Source organism: Megalops cyprinoides, chromosome 22 (genome assembly GCF_013368585.1).
Source record: "Megalops cyprinoides isolate fMegCyp1 chromosome 22, fMegCyp1.pri, whole genome shotgun sequence".
NCBI classification, from domain to species: domain Eukaryota; kingdom Metazoa; phylum Chordata; class Actinopteri; order Elopiformes; family Megalopidae; genus Megalops; species Megalops cyprinoides.
In genome coordinates this window covers 3,998,170-4,023,452 of record NC_050604.1, presented here as the reverse complement: position 1 = coordinate 4,023,452, position 25,283 = coordinate 3,998,170, and the positions used below count along the sequence as shown (strand labels likewise).

The 25,283-nt window shown below is 40.1% G+C and overlaps 1 protein-coding gene across 1 annotated transcript; it reads right to left on the bottom strand.

Annotated features, from left to right (window-relative positions):
• Window positions 1-5,717: 5,717 nt before the first annotated feature.
• Window positions 5,718-14,368, bottom strand: LOC118769353 (cationic trypsin-like). Its single transcript, XM_036516385.1, has 7 exons — window positions 14,345-14,368; window positions 13,891-13,935; window positions 13,071-13,236; window positions 8,791-8,962; window positions 7,188-7,417; window positions 7,004-7,113; window positions 5,718-5,859 (listed from the first exon to the last, which is right to left on the bottom strand). Exons 3-7 carry the CDS (start codon window positions 13,231-13,233, stop codon window positions 5,719-5,721), a joined length of 816 nt encoding a protein of 271 aa, XP_036372278.1. The 5' UTR covers window positions 13,234-13,236; window positions 13,891-13,935; window positions 14,345-14,368; the 3' UTR covers window position 5,718.
• Window positions 14,369-25,283: the final 10,915 nt, after the last annotated feature.

The window sequence follows — 25,283 nt, the reverse complement described above, 5'->3', positions numbered from 1 at the left end:
GAGTGGACTGCTCATAATATGTTTATATTTTATTTTTTTTATAATTTATTTATTGCTATGTTAACCATTACACCTTGCGAGCATTTAACTTATTTTTAACATTCCTTCGTTAGCTTCTCCTTAAATTAAATATTTTTACAATGCACAGTGCCTAACATGGTTGTGTCACACGATAAATAAGATTCAATTGATACAAATATTCATACAATCTAAGTGTGACAATTGCATTTGATGTGATTATAGTGGTACATTTATTTGACTTGGAGTCTGATGAAGGGATCACACCTGTCCATGGGTTGTGACTGTTGACCCTCCTGTTTACTACTAACAGAGTAAAAAAGGGGGAGGCAGATACTGTGAATAGCTGATGCAGAAAGGAAAGTGGGATGTTTATAGTTTATAGGGAGTTTAATATCAAGAATAAACCTAGTTTGGTCATCCATGAGTAGTGACCTATACAGTAGCATACTTCCAACATTTCAGTAAGAATGACATGGATGTATACTATGCTTTCAAGCACAATACTCAGTACAATAACATTTGTTGAGTTACATTAATATGAAAACTATCAACTCGCCTTGCACACAACCAGAAAAAAATAAGTAGTATAATCTCTTACACCAGGCTGGTAACAATATTTACAGGGATTGTTCAAGGATGAATAAAAACCTGAATTAAAAAATTTGCAATTCGAAATGCCACAATCCCCGTAGCATAAATCAAACAGTAGAGGCATAATTTCACAAATCAGTGGAAAAACAGTGAGACAACAGCCACTTTTAGGTAGCTCTACTTCATGGGCAGGAACTCTGAACACCAGGGTTGAGTTCAAATAGCCTTCAGAATTTGATACATGACAATCTATACCCTCATACTAAACACGTCCTATCGGGCTTTACCTCAGGAAAATATTAAAACAGAGAAGGAAGACACACTGTATACTTAACAGCATTACTATACACACAAGTACTAATACAAGTATCATTATTAAACAGCACATTTGTTAATTAGGAGAATACTGTATGTAGAAAGGCTTACCTGCTAACCCCACAAAGGGTAGAAGGAGAAGAATTCTTATGATGACTTTGTCTCTGGAAGTGTGTCACTGAGTGTCTGAGCTGTTGAAGACACACCCTCTCCCACCCCTTATCACAACCGTCAATGCTGGCTTTATTCAGCTACCTGATAAAATCACATTCCCTTCTTCTGCTAACCATAAATGCAAAGTGTATTTCAACTGAAGCACACACTTCATACCCATTCCTTAAATTAATTTTGAGAGATACCATTTCATTTTCATTAATCCTATATATTCATTTTCCAGCTCCAAAACTGAAACTGGTATTTACTATGTTTTCTCAAATGCTGTATGACTTACAGGTGACAAAAATAATTAGACAATTCCACAAAAATGATCAAATTTCCTAAATCCCCAATACAATATTGAACTAAATATCAATAGGAAAAAGAACTGTGAACTTGTATATTGACTGGTCTCATTTCAGCCCATATGGACCAATGTGAATGTGGTATACTTGGAGATACAGGCTGAGAAAGGTATGCAGCTAAGCCATGTGAGGCCATGGTGAGTGTGTAACTCTCTTTGAATAACTTTAAATTGGTGTGGGATGGTGAATATGTGGTGTGCAGACCTACACTTGGCACCATATTAATGAATCACTCATGAATAGTAAAATTTTTGGATACTGCTGCAAAACATTAGCATAAAAACAATAAATACCTCAGAGAAAGCAGCTTGGCTAGCATCTACTAGGTAACATCTATAAAAGGTTTCTACTGTTTAATACTGTAGAACCCTGTGTCCTTTTTGGTTCTGAATTCCTGTCTCTCCTCATCTCAAAGCTTTGCTGAATGTTTCACAGGAATATCAACTGAGTACGGCCTTAATCGTACAACATCAGAATGAATGCTGGGTATAAGACAAAGTGTACCTTTCATGATGTTTCTTTTGGATTTTAATTTATTTCCAAATACTGTAAGCAATACCATCATCTAAGATCTAGGCTGCTGTGTTTTCAAAATGTTCCTCATTACTTGTGGGACAGCCAATACAGATCTAATGTTATTTTAAAAGATTATTTAGAAAAGAATGTATTATATAGTTGAACACTTCCCTTTGCTTGATGATACTAAGGCATTATTTATTAAACCCATATTACATAAAGTAATCCAACAAGACACTGTTTATGGTCTTATTAGAAACCTACAGTACTTCACAGCCAGATACTACCCCCATCTGGTGTTACATTGTCACTGCAGCATGTGAGGTATTTGTGCCTGGTACTGTTGTATTTTTATTTTGTATCTACCATTCTTTCATCTTCTGTAATAGTGTTTTTTTTATTTTTTTGTTCTTGTCTTCATTAATAGTGTTTATTTTTGGCTTGCAAATTACCCAAAAGGTGTACAACTGTCACAAATGATTCTGGATTATGATAATAGATTAGATGCCAAAAATCTTCACAACTTGCTAATGATATGGAAAATGATGACACTCAACTAATCTTCTCTTTTCCTCCCTCCAGCCCCCAGGTCAACGAAAAGATCTCTGCCTGCCTGGCCAACATCCCCAGATGGATGGCCTCCAACCACCTCAAGCTTAACCTGGACAAGACCAATCTGCTGTTCATCCCAGCCAAACCTGGCCTTTTCTGCTGCAAAAAAGACTGCCCCGACCTTCCTCCAGGACCTCATCCAACCCTACACACCCGCTCGACAACTTTGTTCTGCTACATCCGGACGCCTCGCTCCTCCCACCATCAGAACGAAAGGCCCACTCTCCTCACAACGTCACTTTTCCATCATCGCCCCCCAATGGTGGAATGAACTCCCCACCCCACTGAGAACAACTCCTTCATTACAACCCTTCAGATATGGGCTGAAGACACACCTCTTCAGACTCTACCTGGACTGACACCCTTGTCATTTTGACCTTGTAAATCTAAGATTCTTGGCTTGTACTTGTCGCTCTATCTCTTACCTTGTATTTGTAACACGTTTTTGCCTAGGTAGTATAGCGGTACTATATTGTCCCAGTGACTGTATTTGATATAGGTAACCTTAGATCAGATTAGCTCTGGCTCGCTACACCGACCTTGTGCTCAGCTTCAGCACTATCTGCATTGTATGACCTGTACACATCTTGCCCTTGTGCCTGTGTCTGTTTGCCCACTATATGCACTTTTGTACATCGCTTTGGATAAAAGCGTCTGCTAAATGAATAAATGTAAATGTAAATGCCAAATAAAAACAGTTTTGAACTGTTCTGAACATCTCCCTATACACTGTGTGTGTTCCCACAATTCCCTTTGCACTGGTGTCTCCTGATGGCGTAAATCATGGAAAAGCCTGCTTCCATGTTAAATAGGTTGTTAAATAAGGTTTAATAAGGTTGTTTGTTAAATAAGGTTGACAAAGTGAAGTGTGCCCTAGTCACCATTTTGTGATTAAAAAGTCATCTCCTAAATTTCTTCCCACACGCTGGTAGCAACTTGTAATTGTATGGGATAAAGTTCATTTCCCTGAACCCTCATATGAAACTCATCAAAAGTATGTTAGCTAAGAAAACAGCTAGCAATCTACCCACTAGTCTGACTGTGACGGTCATGGAGAGACCGCACATGTCCACTGCCTTCCTTGGGCACGAGTTGCCTTTGTGTGAACTCCGCGACACTCGCAAACACACACACGCTGACAGATGCCGATAAGAGCCATCAAGCTTGAGTCAATGCGATGCCGCTATTGACGGACTTAATGTTGTCGCCCACGAAATCGACGTTTTATAATGGTGAATGAAAACGCTAGACAAGCTTGTGATTATGCTTTAAAACATCTTTATTGTGCTTAAGTAGGCGCGCAAACTTGAGTGCATTAAAAAAAGGAACAACGTAGCATAGTCATACCGTGTTGAATGCTGCTCCTCGGTGTTGGCAAGTGTCTCTCCGGTGGCAAAGGAGTGCCGTGGGGAAACAGCGTAGTGTTTATTTCGTTCCGGCCACGATTGGCCCAGTTTACCTTGCTTGTGGCCATGAGGGGTGACAGAGACGGCCCTGATCAAGCCGCCTCCGTTTTAATCCTCATGTGTCATTTGGTTGAATTGTACTTTTGCTAAAATCTGCTGTTTAAATGTTGTAGGGTGTTATGATGCTGCATCAGGATTTGTCATGTTGTTGTTTGTGTTGATTGATTGTTTTATGTTCCCCCCCCTTTATGTGAATGGTGCTGGTCACCTGGGATATATCTGTCTGTCAAGTCTCATGGAGGGAGTCTAGTGTTGGGTGTTGGATGTTGGACTGTGAGTACTGCTGCTGTAATATTGTTCTCTGTTTTTTTTTTTTTTATTTATTTAAAAAAGAGACCCAGCAGATTTTGTACTTTGTTTTGTAGTTTACTTGCGTTCAGAGATGTTTTGTGTTATTTGAACTTTGAATGTGGACTCCTATTGATTAGTTTTAACATTAAGCCAAAAATAAAAATTACTTTTTGTCCATCTTATTCACTCGCACTCTGAGTTTTTGGCCTGACCCAGGAGCCCTCAGTGGCGCCCTCTCGTCCATTCCTTTACACTGACTTACTAGTTGGTTGGCTCAGAACTAGCTGCCTGGCTATTTTGTGACTGTTTGTAACCCCAAGACAGAGAAGGTTGCAGCTGGATGCTTGTATTTTGTGTGTTGAAGCTATTTTTCTACAGTAGCGTTGCTATCAATATTTTAGTAGGGAAAATGGTTATCTTGTGTCTACAAATGCTCTGCATGTCTTCCTGGACAAAAAGATCTGCAAAACAAAAGATTATTGAAGTATACTCCCCCCAAACCTGTGGTGTAGAATACAATGATTTTAGATACCACTTAACAATAAGCATGGTGAAAAATGTAAGTAAATACTTAAGTCAGAACAAAGGAGGTTGATATTAGTTTATGGTTTGCTCTTAAAGGTGACCCTGGATCATTATATTTCCCAAGTATTTCCCTATTAACAAGGCAATTGAATTACTCGCCTATTCATTCACCCATAGCCAGCAGGTGAAGCTCCCTCCTTTTGGAGCCCAAAAGACTCACCATTGTCCATTGTCTACTTTCAGACTTTTTATATTTACATTTTGTAGCATGATGCATACCCAATAGATAATCAAATGGGTATACATTGAGCAATATGTCAGGCTTTAGATCTGCCCCCCCCCCCCACATTGTCTGGAACAATTGCACTGTATTCTGTCATCCACCCCCCCCCCCACCCCCACCAAAAAAAAAAAAAAGAAAACCGCTCATGTTAATCGTTACTGTTTGTTCATTGTTAGAATGTGGGAGACTCAGCAGTATGTCTGGCTGTATGCTTGAGGTTGGTTTCTGTGTTGAGTGTTTTAAAATAGATTATTTGGAGTTGTGTAAGATTTTCCTTCTGTTTTTTTTTTTTTTGGCATGTGAGAGGCATTGGCCAGCTTATTTGCAAACAGTTCAACTGTGGTCCTTTTGCATTTTTTCCCAAATATACTTATTTTAACGCTTGATCTGTTAAACTGAAAAAAATCTCTCTTTCTTTCACCCATTTTGATTTCTAAAAAAACTGCAATGGGGCAGAGAGCAAATTACAGACATGCATGCTGACCAAACACAAGTATGATTCTTCAAATTGAGAATAGAAGAGCCTGAGGCTGGGTTTGTTTTTAAAGGTGATCTCCGATCTTTTTATTTCCTGTTGCTATTTTTTCATCTCCTCTTTGATCCACTGCAGGAAGTAACACACATTCATGAAGGAGGTACAGCCAATCTGACAGCCACTACGTGTCACTCCATACACCATGTTCTTCTTTTCAAACACAAGACCTCCTCCAGAGTCACCCTTTGAGAGAAACAGAAAGCAGAATTTTCATGCTGTCATCATTTTAAGAAATGTCAGTATTTTCTGTCACATTCAGTTAACAGCTTCATAATCTTGCCTACTGCAGATCTCGGCAGTAGATAAAGCACATTTAACAAGACAAACAATATATAAAACATAAAACACAATCTGTATGTTTATACCTATCTGTTACGTATACTCTACTTTTTTCACTTGAAATTATAGACAGTAGTCTCATCTGCTACACAAAGAACTCCCCCATCATTAAATTTCACCATCCACCTACAAAGTTGGATCCATGGCATTAGACAATTGAATTGTAAATGAATTGGTTTGAACCTGTAGATTAAAATGACTGAATGTGAATTTCAGCGTCTTAGGGGGAGGAATTTAATGTTTGAAATTGTATTTCATGTTTGAATATGACATTGGGGTTTACTGGATTTTACGCTTAAAACTCAAATTTCACTGTGAATATTGTCACAGTGAAATGGCTACATATTTTAAAAAGGTATTTCATTGGTAATGTTACATTTATAAGATGTCATTATTCCCTCAAAGGATATAGGTAATCCCTGAGGAGAACAAAATAGAAAGGGCAAATAGTTGCTTTTTAGTGGAAACCACTACACAGTGGAGCTAGCTAGCTTGCTAACATTGGCCATGTCCTGGGTGATCTACAGTATGTTACTCCAACATTGTAAAACTAATATATTTTAAATACCACCAAAGCTCCAATGGATAGACCTAATTTTTGCACCAGAGGGAGTGATTTGTAGCAAATGTTATATGCGGTAGGGTCTGCTGCATTGTAAATCCTTGGCAGCATATAGCAAGGAAATCACTCAGTGATTTCCTTTTATATTATATTATAACAGTTTATATAAATATAGCTAGCTTACCTAGTTATAGTTGTGTAACCATCTGCCTAGCATCTGGGGTAGGTAAGCAGATATATTGAGACAAATTAGTAATTGAATGTTAAACTTGTTTTTTCAACTGGTGTAAATAACAACGTAGCAACCTAGCAACTTAGCTAATTATTTATGCTGATCTACAACCTGCCTTTATTATTGCACATAACATCAACTATGTTCTTGAGTGGGCTAAACTTTTCTTAACAGTGTAAAGTGTCAGTACTTACAGGACTAGTTCCTGTGTGTTCTGTTCCAGCACAAAATGTTTCCTCCACTGGACATGAAGCAGTCCTTTCAATTCTCACACATCGCAATATGTCAGGTTTAGTTCCCTTTTCTGAGGAAAAGATAGACATACAAGGTTAGTACTGCTCAATAACATTGCAATATGTATGTCTGTAGTTTTCTTACCGTCAAGTCCCCATCCAGCAACAAGAAGTTGTTCTTTTTCAATGTCTTTTGGGGGCCTTTTGTCTTTGCAGTTATTAGGGAGACTGACAGTTGGGGCCATACGGGGAGCTTCCTTATGCAGCTTGATGAGCATGATGTCATGTTCAGGGTGTGGATGTGCATCACCAGTACGTGCATGTAGTTTATTCAGCTTGGTAAGATCACGGATGCCCAAGTACACAGTAAGATCACTGGAAAAGGCGAACGCACAAACACACCAATGCATACATTTTTACAAAGCTTTGCAATTTATGAAACCTACATGATTTTTCTAGTGGTTTAGCAGAGAATTAAATATACATGTTGTATTTTGATTTACATAACATTGATCTGACTACTTATTCAGTTATAATAACACTCACATCATGTTACTCTTAATTTAATCACTAGAATTTCTTTATTGTGGACTTCAATAAACATATATATTGACTCATACGTAAATGCAATGTAATGTCACATTCTTCAAAAACACAATTTGGTTCAACAATGATAGCAATTAATGAAAATAATTATGTTTTTATTGAAAAAGGTACCACTTATTTTGCCTAAGAAAATAACCTTCTTCCACACTGTAGAACAGTGCTTCCTACTCAAGCTGATTTGCTATTCCAATGAACCTCTCCAGAACAATGACATTTTCAGTATGAAAAAATGAAAATATATGTGCACATGCATACATGCAGTGATGATACACTTTATCTGTGAGCCGTGAAACTGTTGTAGTTCAACGTTATCTTATGGTTGTATATAATATGGGTGGTGGCAATAACATTAGCCACACAGATACTAGGATGAATTACATGTTAGTAATTTTAATGCAAATTATGTTTTATTTTAAGAAGTATTAAAAAAGTAAATACAAGTATTGAGTACAAGTATTGTTTTATTGTAAGAAGGTAGTCTATTTTAATGTCTGTGCATTACTTTAGATTAAATCTAAAATGTAGGATGTCAGACAAGACAGACTAATGAGGAGTTGTATTACTGAGAGTGCTGGAGTTGCAGTTAATATGCAGGAAGATTAAGTACAAGAGGAAGTAGAAAGTTCCAGCTTTGGGCTTTTTGAAGGTGAATCCAAATTCAGGATTTTTAAATGAGGTTCTACAGAACAAAGATAATTGTAAGGACTCATAGAGGTTATTTCTACTGGAAATGGTGCTGTATAGTTATGGCACTTTGCTAGTCTGTAACTTGGCTGGATGATATACTGTACCTGCCACTTCAATCATATGAACAGTTCTTAATAAAAAGGCGACAATATAAATCAACTTCATCAAGGGTCCAGATCACATGTAGAGTTATAAACCAGACCCTGAACAGCTGGGTTTGGGTCACTGATGCAACATCATATTGTAAACATATGTCTTTAATAATATAACTTATGATTGATGTTGCAGTAAAAATATCATTGTACCATATCTGTTACTCCATTACACTAAAGCAACATGGTTTTCTTTCAACATGACGGCTTTTGCTTCATTTTACTTTGACTTAAACCATTGTTTTGGGTTTACTATAAATCTTTTCATCTGCATCACAACAGTGTCCACACAACAGTACTTACGCTTTATTGCAGTGTTTAGCAGTGAGGACCCACTTGGAAGAGATCAGGGAGCCTCCACATCTGGAAGACTGTTGACTATTAGTGACAAAAACCTGGTAGCCTGCTTCATTGGATAGGCACCCATTTGCAATCCTTTTGTAACGTTCCCCTGGGGTGGCTCCAATAGACCAGACTGACACAGAAAGAGAATTTTGTAAAACCTTACCTGAACACTAAACTTTCACAGGAAAATCTGTTCTGTTCTTATTTTGTTATGCATGCCTGTCACAACATCACATTTTTCATATATGTACTAATTTAAAGCCTTCATTTTACCAAACTGACCATAAAGAGTCTATTCATCGATTACCCTTCATAGTTATCTATCTGTCCATATCTTCACATTCTGCTTCATAGGGAGAACCTATGATGCCCACCTGAGCATGGGCATTATACACCTCTCACCCAGCCAGTGGTGGGTGGACTCGCTCTCAAACTTTCTCTGGAAATCAAGTGGAAACTGCAACTACTGCTGGGCGAATATGTAGTCTCTGGGAGCAGAGATTAAGAGCCTCATTAATCCACTAATAAAGAAACCACTCATATACCCTTCATTAGTCTAGAATTGTTTCTCTCCTCCCATTTCTCTCAAATACTCTTGAATGTGTTGTATCCACCCAGCTAACTAATTTCCTTAACCCCTTGTCCTGCATGTTTTAGGTCTCTCCCTGCTCCAACACAGCTGATTTAAATGATCATTTTGTTATTAAGCAGCTTCAGGAGTTCATAACGAGTTGATCATTTGAATCAGCTGTGTTGGTGCAGAGAGAGACCTAAAACATGCAGGACAAAGGGGTCCTCCAGGAGAGGTTTGGGAAATGCTGACCGATGTAATCTTGATAAATCTGGTGTCAAAGATCATCATTCAACTGACAGTGGTCTTCTCTCCTTATTCGACACACTGATCTCTGCTCTATCTGCCTCTAAGTAGTCTGATGTTATAATGCTGCCTTTAGCACAGTTGAATATCAGGTCCTCTTGACAACTCTGGTTGAATTGGCCATTTCAGGCACTGCCCACAAATGGTTTCCATCTTACATCTCTGAATATTCCTACCAGGTAATATGGCATGGTTCAATCTAAAAGGTCAGTCTAAAAAACCATTCCACAGGAGTCCCCCAGGGATGTGTCCTTGGTCATCTCCTCTTTTCCTTTTATACAGAGAGCTTTATACAAGTCCTCACCACTGAATGACCAGTCCTTCACTACTGACAATGTGACTGTGTCAGCATCCCAGGCAGCTCAACTACTTTAAATCAGCTGAAATACTTTCGTGTCACATCTCTCCTGTAGGGACATTGGCTACTTGTATCTGTCATAGCTCAGATAAAATGCAAAACCCTGGTTCTAATGTGCTGAGCAGCAACAACAGCAGCACTATATATTGAGCCCTACATTTCTGCCAAAATACTCCCCTCCTCTGCCCTGGCTGTCTAGTCATTTTCCAGTCCAGACTGGAGACCTGCCTATTCAGACTGTATCTCAGATCTGCAGACTCTAACTCCTTCCCCCCTCCGAAGCACTGATATATACTCATGTTTCTCAGGTGGTCACGTGAAACCTGAGCTGGATGGTTGTATATGCCTTTTGCCATGGAAATAAGCTTGGTGGACAAAAGTTTGTGCCATGTGAAGCTTGTGGTAGTACAAGTGTGGCAATAGAAAATGCTGATTGTAGTTGATATTTGTGTGCGTTATGACAGCACTTGTTTTGGCAATGTTTCTGACAGGGGTGCTAAATTACGGTAAATTATGGTACTCATGATTTAGTATCAAGACGGCTACATGTCTAACCCAGTGAACGTGCTTTTTGTAACTCACTCTTGATAACAACATCTGTTAAATTACTGAATATAAATGTAAATTGAGGTAGAATAGCTTGTTATGTATTTGTCTGTCACTGTAAATATATGCATGTATCATGGATAAAATGCACATTTATGTCAATACTATCTTTGTTTTGAACTGAACATGAACTGTGTCCATTTCTTTGGCTTTTTACATTTAAAGTAAGAGGAAGACTCTTGAAAACAATGATGCCCATTATCATAAATATAACAGCTAACTAAATGCTTTAACAAACCTTTAACCAGACTACTACATTCTGCTGGGGCTAATCTCAGGAAAATATTCAATGGAGAGAATAGATACATTATATTTCACAGTTATTTCACAGATATTTCAGATATCAAAATATTATATATATATAGTAAGGCTTACCAGCCAACCCCAGCAAGGGGAGAAGGAGAAGAATTCTCATGATGAGTTTCTCTCTGCAGTGTTTCACTGAGTTAATGAGCTGTTAACTGAGTGTGAGATTTATACACACATTCTGTCACACCCCCTCTCCTTTTTATCACAACTAACTGACCAATGCTGGCTTCATTCAGATGTTGATCATTTGAGTTATTCTGAGCATAGATGAACAATACCCATTTGTTTGACTCTACAAGGAAACCAAAATTGTATGTAATATATTGCCACTAGGTATTTTCCCCAAGGTATTTTCTAACTTAAGATCTATCAGTCTTCTCTGTAGCAGTGAACGGATGATTGCACTGAATTTATACATTTCACAATGCATTTACATAGTAAAAAACTACTACTAAACTATTTTATAGGCACACAATATTGCACAATTAGAAAATAAATTCCAAGCAGTGTACTTGATTGGCTATAATAAGCATTTATGTATTAGTCTTATATAGGTCATTCTGTTGTTCTGTCCTTGCCATGTACAACTACCAAAAAACCTGTGCATGTGTATCTAACCAAGTTCTGGTTAGATACACATGCAGTGCCAGTCAAAAGTTTGGACATATTTTTTTCTTTATTTTTTACTATTTTCCACATTTTAGAGTAATAGTAAAGACATCAAAACCATGAAATAACACAAATGGAATTATGCAGTGACCAAAAATGTGCTACAGACAAATCAAAACCATCTTATATTTAGATAGATATCTTCAAAATATCCCAAAATATTTTAAGTGTATTTATTTATTTAAACTTTATTTAAAATTAAAGCTTGCATGTTTCCCGTTGTCTTAATAAGGTGTCCAAACATTTGATTGTTACTGTATATGCATGTTAATGACTGTGGTAAATTAAGCCACTGCTAATTTAGAGAGCAAGTCTAAGGTCCCATTTATGGTGCTCTAATGTATCACAAAAATGTGAGCAAAAACAACAAGTAACTCCAGTCCTCTTAGGAGAAATTGTGAACTGAAGCCAAGAACAGACAAAGTCAAATCTCCCTTTGCACTTCTATATCTGTCAAGAGCTTATTTTCTCAGTCTCCATATTATTCCATTTTTTTAATTTTTATTGTTTTTGCAATTGGTAGATCCTTAGACTATAAATACAGCTATTTAAATCGCTGTACATATTTATCTTGATTTATATTATTGCTGGTGCTTCAAAAGTAAGAATATTTTCTAGGATTGCTAGAGGGTATGTAGTACAACACAGATCTGTCCTTTTTACATTGGATGAAACAAGACAAGGATGAAAGGAGACAAGTAGACCAGGAAAGAGCACCCTAACTAGTGTATGGCAATCAATGTAATGGCTAGGTTATAATCCTAAGTGGTTTCACTCCTCACAAATGTCTGATGGGGTGTTATCCAATGACCACCTTAAAATGTAAAACTCCTCTCTCATAGCTCAACCCTTCCTGGACCAACAATGCACAAGGGGTGGAACTATATCCCACTGCAAGAAGTGTTTAGCAACAAATTAATTGCTTTTGAGACCTTTTTTGTCCAGTCTATGACATTCAGTCCAGTTACATTGCAGTGTTGTATTTAATGGAAACCTTCATCTTCATCCTTTTTCATAAATAAACAAGCTTATGGTAAATCTGTGATTTACATTTACAAATTTTGAATATCAAGCTTGAAGAATACTCAGTCATTTTGCCTTTTTTGACCACAACTGATGAGAAAAGGGAGATAGAGGATAAGCATTGGAACCATGGCACTAAAACCTATGACTGAATTAAATGAGGGCTTAGGTGTGCTCCTCGTGTGGAATATGATGCCAAAACATGCAAAAGTATTTTAATGACCTGACGTGTGACGTAGAATTGAAGACATACTGAGTATAACAGTGTTCTCAGCAAGCAATGGAGTCAGTCATCATTTGCACAAAATTATAAAGATACCTATTACATGACAGCAACCCCCCCCCCCCCCCCCATACACAACCATTCACACACACCTTTTAGAAGTAAGCACATACCAGAATGCAAGATGATGTGGCAAAATGTTAGCAAGCTTAATAATACTCTCTCTGCTCCTTCCTCATCACATGGGGGAACAGACAGTGGTATGCCTTCTCTGGCTTCCTGTGCTCCCTTGTGCTGGAACCCCTGCAGTAGTAGCTCCTGGGATCCCAGAAGCATTACCTGTTAAAGTCGTAGTGTATGCTGATGAAGTGACCCCAGTGTTGGGAAACAGAGGATGTGCAATAACTGAATGTCTGAGACTCTGTGAGAAAGCACCTTAGCACAGAGCTAAAGGTTCTGAAAGTTCTGTTTGGACAAAGAACTGACAAGTCGCCAGCCTCTCACCACTGGTTTCAAAAAACGCTAATGTCACAAATGACAGTTTATGTTCATTGAGCAAGTGAAAACATTTGGATCACTTTGTCATTATGATGTATTCAGTACTATTTTTCCAGACCAAATGGGGAAGCTAGGATCTGAGGGGTCATGGTGGCTGCCAAAAAACCATTTTGCATCCGTGCAGAACATGCAAAGTCAGAGCAAACACAAGGTGCATAACATAGATAACCAACTTGTTCACATCTAATTGCTGCAGCAGACTTCTTTGCCATACAGTTGAGTAAATAACAGTAAAGAGAAACATCTAGTCTAATTGGACATAATGATGGTAAATGGAGCTATCTTTATGATGTTATCTGTTTATGATCATGTGTCATGGTCTTCAAAGTCAATGGCAAGTAAAAATCATCAATAAAATAAGTAAAAAAAGAAAAAAGTAATAATTTGAACTAATTTACGGTTTCTTCCCGTATGTTTTTTTCCCTTTAGTCATACCTGATGCGGGAGCACACCTCCAGGTTTCTGAGGCCATGTCAAATGCTCCCGGGGGAAAAAACGCCACCCGTATCTATTCAATGTTGATATCACAGCAACAGTACTATGCTATTTCCACGTGGTAGATGGAAACACATGGCTACAAAGATAAAGAGTGAAAACTAGGGCTGTCAAGCGGTTAAAAATTAATCTAATTAATTACATGCTTTGTGATTAATTAGTCTATATTAATCGTATGTATCAACATTTGCTGTGAGAAGAATTTTATGTTCAATTTGTGCTTTATACAACAGTTAGTTCTGACCAAGTAATTTGATTGGACAAGAGGCATTCCATGAGTGCTGATATTCAGTATAACAGCGCTGGGACTTTTAACTATACATGTATCACTCCACTTTACAGATGTTCTGATGCAATCGTTGATTACACCAATGCGGACTGAATTTGCACTTACCGACAGCACAAATGTGGATACGTTTCCGTGTATGATATAGAAGAACCTAGCTAGCCTGCAGTTGGGTATGACAAATGCTCAAATGCACAGTGACGTATGGGGTCAAGGGGCATCATAGATTAATCTGTGTTAATTTTTTGACACGTTATTTTTTCTATAATTAATTCATCGAAATTAACACATTATTTTGACAACCCTAGTGAAAAAATGTGCTATGTGTTTTTCAAAGCTGTGCAAAACTCCCTGTAGGCAGACCGATTTATTAAAACTGTCGGGGCAATGACGTGTGCTGTGTCATCACGAATCCCTCAGAGTTTAGTTGCACCGCTGCCAAGTCCTGATTCGCACGCCAATTTATGCTGTTGGTTCATCTTCTGTGCCAACTTTTGTGCGCATAGATACAAAGTAAGAGAACTTCATTCTACTTTGTATTTCTGTGTTGTATATTGTGACAGAGGTGTCTTGTTACGAGTTGTATCCTAATAAAGGGATTAAGAGGAAGTTAGCTATGTGGCAATACATAGACCAGCAATACGTAGTATGTTAACCTTGCAAAGTTCCATTTGTGATGTTTGTATAGGTCTCATCATTATTTCTGTGTTCAGTTAACCCATTTATATTATATGCCGTTAAATATATATGTTTGGTGGATAATATACAAACTCTGCGAGTAGCATGGTGGTTACTAGCCTGTTAGAACTTCTGACAATACATCTGAAAATGTATTGTATATAATGTGTATTCCTCCCCCGTAACATCTGTGTGCAAATATCCATGTATGTAAACATGTTTGTGGTGCTTTATACTTTTGTTCCAATGTATAGATTCTAACTGCAACTTCTGTAGCTAGCGATTACAATTGTCCAATATGGCGACTGCACTAGTCCTAGAAAATTCTTGTAACGCGATCCTTGCCGATTCAGCCTTCGGCAGAAAAGCAAATTGGTTACGGTCTAGACGCCATCTGGTTGCTAGTATTGGACTTGCATGTACGAGTTTTAATTTCTCTATTCCTTTGTGTTCCTTTGTACAGAGACCACACCAATACAAATATCCCTGTTCATGTGAAGTTTTAATAAAGTCTGGATTTCAGTAACCTCTCATCCTTGCCTAATCATCCTTCTGACAGAGAATTGGAGTGGTTTCAGATGGACCCCAGCACATATACACCTCCTGATATTGAAGATGTGTGGTCCTTCGAGCCGGATCCCAACTAAGGCACTCATGGCAACTTCCAGAGGTTACGAAGAGGAACAAGAGCAGCATAGTCCCCGTCCCCGACGGAGCCAGCGGGTTCCTGAACATCTGGAGGATTATGTCCTGTCTTACGTGCCACGCCACTCCAGCCCACAGTCCTTACCAGATGTTCTATGACTGCATATCTCAAATGATCCACGACCAAGACCTGACTCTACCCGTCGGACTTCGCCCCAAAGCGAGGGTTATCCACAAGAGGAAGGGGCCCCCAGAGCATATGGCCACCATCAGTATATGGAAGACCTCCGCTGGCAGCGTATACAGAACCAATGGCTAAGACTTCGACAACAGGTGACTGAACTGGAAGCCCTGATGGCTAGCTCCCCCCGCTGGCAGCAGAGGAGATACTACCAAAAGGAGGAGTCAGACTCTCCTTATTATCCTCATGATCCTAGTCTGACTCTTCCGCCCCCTCTCCACAGAACGCAGTCTCTCCCACACATCCAGCCCATTCCACACCAGTTACCTGGAACGCCCGGCACCTCTCCTGCGCCACAGCCTGCGCCACCAGTGCTGCTGCCTGCGCCACCAGTGATGCTGCCTGTGCCACCAGTGCTGCCATTTGCACCACCGCCTGCACCACAGCCAGTGCTGACGTCTGCACCACACTCACGAGATCCACCCCCTTTTCCATATGGATTCCAACCTTCATCACCCCCTGGACTTTCTCCAGTCTCCATGTTACCAGACCACCAGATTCCCAGTATGATGGAGATGGCTATCGCTTCATCCTTCAGGATCCCAAAGCCTAATCTTGTAGCTTTCAGTTAGGCAAGGAGAGTGACTTTGCTTTATTAAAGAAAGGCCTGGATAGTGTATTAGGCCCCCATCAGCACTTAACAGAGAATTATAAATACCAAGTCCTTATGGATCATCTCAAGTTACCCAGTGCTAATCAGATAGCCAAGAGACACATCCATGACCCTTTGCCATACACATGTGCCATGCAGGCCTTACAGCAGAGATATGGCTAACCCAGGCAGTTGGTGCAGAGTGAGCTGAGCACCATACTGAATGTCCCAGCTGTAAAAATAGGTGATTCACAAGGGTTTGAGGACTTTGCTATTGCTGTCAGCATACTGGTGAGCATGTTGAGCACCTTAGAGGGGGCTGGAGGCACAGAACTATGCTGAGGCTTGATTGCTCTTGCTCGATTGCTCTAGCTTGGACGAGTTCCTGCTGTGTTTGTGCTGTGTTTGCTGGTGTTGTGTTTGTGGAGTGGTTTCTGTGCTATTACATTCAATCGGATAAAAATAAAAATTGGTGCTATTTACCTAGCTATTACAGGTAGGTCTGATCTGCTGTTAAAGTTGAATCTTTTGTTGCCATTAGGGGACAGAGAGGGAATTTTCCACTTTTTTTCCTCCGTCGCAGCTAATTCAGCTCTAGCCGACGAGAGGTTTTTTGTGGTTTTTCGCCCTCTCAGGAGCAAATCTCTAAATAATAAAGCAGCACACTTTAGCTAGCTATTCGGGTAGTTTAGCTAACTAGCCAGTTCACTTTTTTACCTTTTTCTACTATTTTTCAGCGTCAGATTTTAGGATATTCTGATTCTGGTTGTGTTAGCGCGTCTGCACGTCTGCTGAACTGTAAATGTAGTTTTATTGTATTAGGCTAAGTGGCATTTCTTGCGCTTGATTTCTGCCTTCTGACTGTTCTGAGCCACCTCGGTGCTTTTAGCACTTTTTTAGCTGGTAATTCTGTCTCGGCAGTAAATCCTTATTTAGGGAAAGCGTTTACAGTTAGGGGAAAAAATGTGGCCAAAACTGTGCGAGAGTTGCCGGATGATCGGATTTCTGGAGGGAGACCTCCAGAATGAGTTCATCTGCGACCGTTGCCAACTTGTTGAGCACTTGGAGAACAAGATTCTTGATCTCGAGGCCCAACTAGCTGGACTCCACAGTAATCCTGAATTGTTAGAGTTCCAGGAACTGATTAGTACGCCCTATAGAGAGATAGTGTGCTCACCCAAGCCGGGTAGGGGGGAAGATACAAACACATAGATACATAGGGCGAGAGAGCTGGGTTACAGTAGGGCATAAACGTAGAAAGGGGCACAAAATTCCAAGAGGGGCAGTATCTCCAGAGATTGCGGTGACCAACCGTTTCGCGCCACTGCAGGACGAGTTGACCCACGATCCTGAGAGTGGGAGGACTGAAGAGCCCGAGGGCACCCAGGTGGCCTCATCCTCCAAGAAAAGGGGTGATAGTGGGGGATTCAGTCATTAGAGGGGTAGATAGCATAGTGTGTTCGCGCGACAAGGAGTCTCGCATGGTCTGTTGCCTGCCTGGTGCCCAGGTTGGAGACCTCCTGGAGAGTGCGGACAAGCTCCTGGCCAGAGCGGGGGAGGATCCGGTGGTCATGATCCATGTTGGAACCAATGACATAGGAAAGGGTAGGTTCGGGGTTCTGCAAGAAAAATTTATTGAGCTAGCGGGGAAGATTAGGGGCAGAACCTCCACGGTAGTCTTCTATGGAATTCTACCAGTACCACGTGCAAGCACAGGGAAGCAAGCCTTTATATGGAGGTTTAACACATGGTTACAAACCTGGTGTAGGAAAGAGGGGTACAGGTTTATGGGGCACTGGGACTCCTTTTGGAACAGGGGTGACCTGTACAAGCGGGACGGGTTGCACCTGAACCGGAGGGGTACAGCTGCACTGGGCCAGCGTATGCTTAGGGTAGCAGAGGGTTATTTAAACTAGGGTCTGGGGGGGCAGGGAGTTTATACAGTCAGATGGGTAGGGATAGACAGACTGCCGGAATAGAACACACCATGGCTAAATATCTTATTAGTAGAGAGGAAACAATGCTTGTAAATCAGTCAGAGCAGCACTGTAATAGAGGTGGTTCTGGGCAGTTGGGGGCGGGGGTAGAGGGCAGGAGAGGCACACGTGGTACCCTGAAATTTCTCTGTTTAAATGCTAGAAGCATAAAAAATAAAATTCTCGATCTGGAAACCGTTATGAGTAATAGTAACTTTGATGTTGTTGGGATTACAGAGACGTGGCTTGGTCCAGGGGATGGGGATGAGTATAACGTAGAGGGATACAAGCTGCTAAGAAAAGATAGAATCAATAGAAGAGGAGGAGGCGTAGCTCTCTATGTAAAGGATAATCTTAATACTCAGGAAATACCAGGAATGGAGCCCCTTGGTGTTAGTGAAGACATATGGATTAAGATATTGGGGGAAAATGAAAAAGGCCTGAATGTTGGAGTATGCTATAGGCCACCAGCCTCAGATAGCAATGTCAGTAGTACTCTCTTTGATAACATTAAACTAGCATGTCAGGAGGGTGAGACAATAGTAATGGGGGACTTCAATTACCCTTCAATTAATTGGGAAGCTGTGTCAGGTCAAGGTAAATGTGAGGAAGAGTTTTTGGATGTTGTAAATGACTGTTTTTTTGATACAGTCTGTTACTCAACCCACGAGAGAGAACACAAACCTAGATCTGGTTCTGTGTAATAATCCTGATAGAATCGGCAGTATTGAGGTAGGGGAACCACTCAGTACAAGTGACCATAGTTCAATTACATTTGAAGTTTTTTGGCAAGTTAAGTCTGCATTCTCCAATACTAGAGTATTCAACCTTAGGCAAGCTGACTTTATTAAGATGCGTGATTATACAAGGAATATAAACTGGGTACCTCTTCTAGGTGGTAAAACTGTCAAAGAAATGTGGTGCATATTTAAAACAATTATTCTGGATGTACAGCGTAAATTCATTCCGCAAGTGAGAAAAGGAAAACTGAAAAAGAAGCATCCACAGTGGATGAATAAGTCACTGCGGAACAGTTTGAAACAAAAAAGGAAATTATTTAGAAAATACAAGTTGGAGAGCTCAGATAGTAATAAGATTGAAACAGTAATATGCGAGCTCAAGTTAAGAAAAAAATAAGGGAAGCCAAAAGGTGTTATGAAAGACAAATTGCACTAGATGCAAAGAGCAACTCTAAACGTTTTTTTCAATATTATGGTCAAAAAAGGATAGTTAAGGATGAAATAAGAGGTATAAAAAATAAGGATGGGGTTATGGTTTACAAACAACAAAGCTATTGCTGATACACTAAACAGTTACTTTGTGGAGAGTTTCACTAGTGAAGTGTTTTTGCATATGCCTTCAGGTGCAGTCAGTTCTCAGAGACTTATAGAGGAAATTGATTTAAATGATGCAGAAGTACTAGATAAACTTCAAAAACTTAAAACAAATAAGGCAGCAGGCCCTGATGGAATATATCCAAGAGTTCTCAGAGAACTAGCAGAGGTGGTTTACAAGCCTCTGACAGTTATTTTTAAGCAATCCCTTAAAACTGGAGAAATACCAGTTGACTGGAAACATGGCAGTGTAGTACCTATCTACAAGAAAGGAGACCGGACTGAACCAGGAAATTATAGGCCTGTCAGCTTAACTTGTATCGCATGCAAAATACTGGAATCCATCATTAGGGATAATTTGCAATTATTCCTGGAAGGAAATGGTGTTCTAAATGATAGCCAACACGGTTTTCGCAGAGGGAGGTCGTGCTTAACAAACCTCCTGGACTTCTTTGAGGAAGCTACAGCATGTCTGGACTCAAACCAGGCTTATGATATTATCTATTTGGACTTTCAAAAGGCATTTGATAAAGTTTCGCACGAGAGACTCATATTGAAAATGAAATCTGCGGGAATTACAGGAGCCATCACCGAGTGGGTTCGAAGTTGGCTGTCTAATAGAAAGCAGACTGTAACTGTGGGAGGAATTGTATCAGAGCAGGGTCCTGTACGAAGTGGAGTCCCGCAGGGATCGGTGTTGGGGCCTTTGCTATTTCTTATATACATAAATGATCTTGATGCAGAGGTTAGAAGTAAAATAGTAAAATTTGCAGATGACACAAAACTAGGGGGTCTAGCCAACAGTATAGAATCAACTAAGGTAATACAGGAAGACCTAAACAGCATCCAAAAGTGGGCAGATACCTGGCAGATGACTTTCAATTTAGATAAATGTAAAATCTTGCATGTAGGAAATAAGAACCTTAGACAAGACTACTTCATGGGTGGAAAAAAACTAGAATGTGCTCAATTTGAAAAGGACTTGGGAGTAATGGTTGACCCAAGCTTAACAGGATCTAGGCAGTGTGCTGTAGCAGTAAAAAAGGCCAACAGGATGCTGGGATATATAGTATAAATATATATATGAGTATAAATCTAAAGAGGTTATATTGAAATTATACAATGCCTTAGTCAGACCGCACCTGGAATACTGTGTGCAGTTCTGGGCACCGCACTATAAAAAAGATACCGAAGCTTTAGAAAAGGTTCAAAGAAGGGCAACTAAGTTAGTTCCTGGCATGAAATATAAATGCTATGAGGAAAGACTCAAGTTACTTAACCTATTTAGACTAAGCGAGAGGAGGCTTAATTGAGGTATTTAAATTTATAAAAGGAATCAATAAGGTTAACTATAATAGATTCTTTAGGGTGAGTTCAGTCTGTAAAACAAGAGGACATAAATGGAAACTAGTTAAGAGTAAGTTCCGCACTGATGTAAGGAAATGTTATTTTACACAAAGAGTTATCAATACATGGAATAGGTTGCCAGGTCATGTAGTTGAGGCAGAGACCCTTGCTGTGTTCAAGTCTAGACTTGATGCAGTTTTGGATACTCTTTAATTAAGAAATGGCGAGCTTAGTTGGGCCGAATGGCCTGTTCTCGTCATCATATGTTCTTATGTTCTTATGTTCTTATGAGGGTCCCATGTAGACAAACTACTCTCTAAACTGCCACCCAGTTACAGGGATAGCTTCACGAAGCACTGTCTCAATAGGGGGATAATACAGACTGGCACGGGCCGTACCTACACACTACCAGATTTCTCTGAGTGGTTAGAGAGAAAATCTCAGGCACTACAAGTGTCACAGCGAGCCACTCCAGGTCCGAACGTCCACTGAGAAAAGAGAGCCTAGCCTATAAGTCCAAACCTGCGAATGTTTACCATGGTGCCAACCAGAAAACGCAGGTGAACGCACCTAATCCCCCTCCTCAGGAAGTCCATCATCTTCCTGACCACGGAACAGAGAGCGTTTTAAATCCTTCTGTCCCTACTGTGGTACCCAAGAACATTATCTAAACGCATGCTTTCAGTTTGACAAATTTAATGTGCCACAGCGAACAGCATGGATTAAAGAAAGAGGGAGATGCTGGAGATGTGGATGCAATCACCAGCCAGATAAAATCACCCTGAAAAGGCCTTGCTCCTCCTGTGGTGAACTACATCTTCCTGTCCTGCATGATGTGGCACGTGGGTTGCATAGCACATCTGCTGCTAAAGTATACATGGACCAAGTTAGTCACTCTGGTCGGGCACTGTTGAAGGTCGTTCGAGTCCGACTACAGAATGGAATATGCTATCCTGGACGATGGTTCCGAGAGGACCATCCTTCTCTCAGCAGCAGCATCCTTCTCTCAGCAGCAGCTTGGCACTTTGGCCTTGAACAAGAACCAGAGCTCCTCACTCTCAGGACCATTCAACAGGATGTTCTTCAGCTCAAAGGCGCAGTGGTATTCTTTGACGTGTCTCCCATGACCAGTCTGCGGACAAAATTTAGAATCACAAATGTCTTCACCACAAACGAACTGTATCTGGCTGAACAGTCCTGCCCAGCTGAGGTACTCAGAGATACGCTCAACTGGCCAGAGTCCCATTCCAAGCGTTCAAGGCGGTTAAACCACTGCTGCTGATTGGGTCTGACTGCCCGGACTTGATAACACCCACCTGCCCAGTGAAAATGGGAGCAACTAGATGTATTGCCTTTCCAGCCGGAGAAAGAAGTTACACGTTCAAAACACGACCAAGTGGCTCTTGACATTCTGGAGACTCAGACCATCCGTGTCACTGTGGATGGAGTTTCAGGTTATGCAACTCCATTGCTCTGGACGAAAGAATCCCCAAAACACCTACTGCTGGGCCCAACAATCAGTACATTTACATGGACAACAAAATTCCGATATTAACCCGATTAAGACAATACTCTGATTAAGAAACTATCATTTAAACAGCGATTTCTGATTACCTTAATCCGGTTAAGGTCATACTCGAAGTAAACGCTAATCGAATTAAGACATGTGGAGTATTCCTATTTTAGTCGCATTATTGAAGACATGTACACACCTTAATCACACTATGAACATCCTGTGGGAGTTTTCGCTGCATTTTGCGACACACACACGGCAGTGGTCAATCGTTTGATGGCAAACAAGAGCATGGCCAGAGACGGTTTAGAAAGATCTGTAAGATCTTCGGCATGGCTTCAAGCAAGAAAGCACATTTTTGGTCTGAGCAAATCGGAATGTTAAGAATTCTGAAAGAAATTAATATTATGAAGTGCCTTGATGGCCGTAAGAACAGGAATGGCGACATCTTTAAAAGAATGGCAGAACGAATGGGAGAGGAAGGGTACATACGTTCGGCTGAACAAGTTCACACGCGCTGGAAAATCCTAAAAAGTAGCTACTATCGGGTGAAAAAACAGAATAACACCAGCGGTTCTAATCCTTCATCTTTCCCATATGTTGAAACTATGCACAACATACTCGGTCATCGACCGTTGTCAAACATATCCGAGAATGGAGTGGACATTGGGTTTGACGGGGAGGAGGATGCAGCGGAACACTCAAATGCAATGGACGGTGGTAAGTTAGTTTGAGCTGGTTGTAGGCTATTTGTTTTTCTGCTATTAGCTAACTAGTAGGTTACAGTAAATACTCTATACATTGCTAATTTTATGCGTTTGCCATATAACTTTTAAGACTTTTAGCTATGTTACTGCTATCAGAGCCTGTCATGTCAACTGAAGCTTTTGTTCTTTTTTTAATGGAAATTTATTGTGTAAGTCACTCTTGAAGAAAGAAGTCTGCGAGATGCACTATGATCTCTCTGTTCATGATGCAGATGATGAGGCAACAAAATGAATGGGTTCAAGCCCAAATCCAACAATCAGAGCAAACAGAGGAGAGACTCCTTAGTGCTTTAATTGAGAGCAATGCCCGTTCCACCGAGCACATGATATCAATACTTGTTGAGGGATTACGAAGCACCCAGTCACAGCCAATGTTTGCACCTCCTTTGCAGCATCCCCACACTTTCAAGGGTACCATACACAGCCATCTAACTATCCAATGCATGATTCTACTGTGTCAAACACATCCACTGCTGAACAGGGGTCAGAAGAAGAAGCAAATAACTATGCTCGATCGTATACTCACTTGTGAGCAGCCTGCCACTAGGTTAGCTGAAAACCTGCTTCTGTAAAATAGTTTGTGAATGCCTGTATTGGCTTGAGTTTAGATATGTTTGAAGTTTTGCCAGCCTCATATTTGCCTGTGTTACAGGAAAGAACGTGCCTTGTCTTTTGTTATTTGCTTAATAAGTGAAAGTTTGTTTTTTTTTTTTTTCTAAAGAAATATTTTATTTAAACCACTATTTTTGTGAAGTAATATTTAACATAAGTGAGCAGAATTTGAAGAGGTCCCTTTTTTACTGTCCTTTTTGTAGCTTCCGCTTTTGCACTTCAAACCTGTATGCAGTGTTTCTGGAATTAAAGAATACAAAACCCAACGGAAATGGTGTTTCTTTCTGTGATGAATGACTAACACACAAAGTACTTAAACAAATTGCCTAGTTCACTTTAAAATAGAAAGTGAAACACTTCTTCATAAAATAACTTCTAGAATGCAGTTAACATCAGAGACTGGAGATAACATTGTTGAACAAATACTAAGAAGTGTGAATTGCCAAGCTCCTAAAAGCAAGCAAATACACTGAAAGTTAACCACCTGTGCACTTATATTTTAAAGTAAATAAAAATGTGTATTGTGCTACAGACAAGTCATAAAACACTTCACTGGTCAGATAAATACTTAAAATGCAACATATGTAAGGACAGATACCAGTAAAAACAATCGCTCAAACCAAACAACAAATACATAAACACACGCTATATAAAATAAAGGCAAGATTCATGTGGGCTGATATAGGTAAATAAATGTATTCTTGGCTACTTATCAATATCGGTCATCCACGACTGCCTGCAGCACGTATGAGGGCCAGCCTTTACGATTAACAAAGTCCCTATGTCCATCTTTTGGCAGAAGTATGGAAATGTGCGTCCCGTCAAAGCATCCGGTGATTTGTGGAATGTGATGTTCCATTTCGAATCGGTGAGCAATTGCATTTGCCTCCTCCAGACTAGGAACCTGGATGAGATTTTGTGTGTAGGATAGCATTCCTTTGCAAAACATGTACACAAACGTTTTGACCATGCATTTGTGCACGCCAAATTGATTAGCTATTACTCAGTATTCCCCGCAGCTACCGAGTCGGTACAGGACCACTGCCACCCGCATCTCCAAGGGCACAGGTGAACGCACACGTACTCTCATCTAGTAACTCCAAGTTTGTCGCAGTGGCATAATATTGCCAAATGAAAGTATAGGGTATGCCTGTTGCTGGAGATGACGCCGTCGTCCAATTAAAAATGAAACACCCAAAACAGTGTATGGTACCATAACAATGTATGTTGATAGCCTAGCCTACGTGAAATTCTGGAGGGAACCTCGGACGGCGTGACGTGGGAACGTAATAGACGTGTGCCATTAATCGATCTATGCTCTATAACATGTAAAACGGGAACA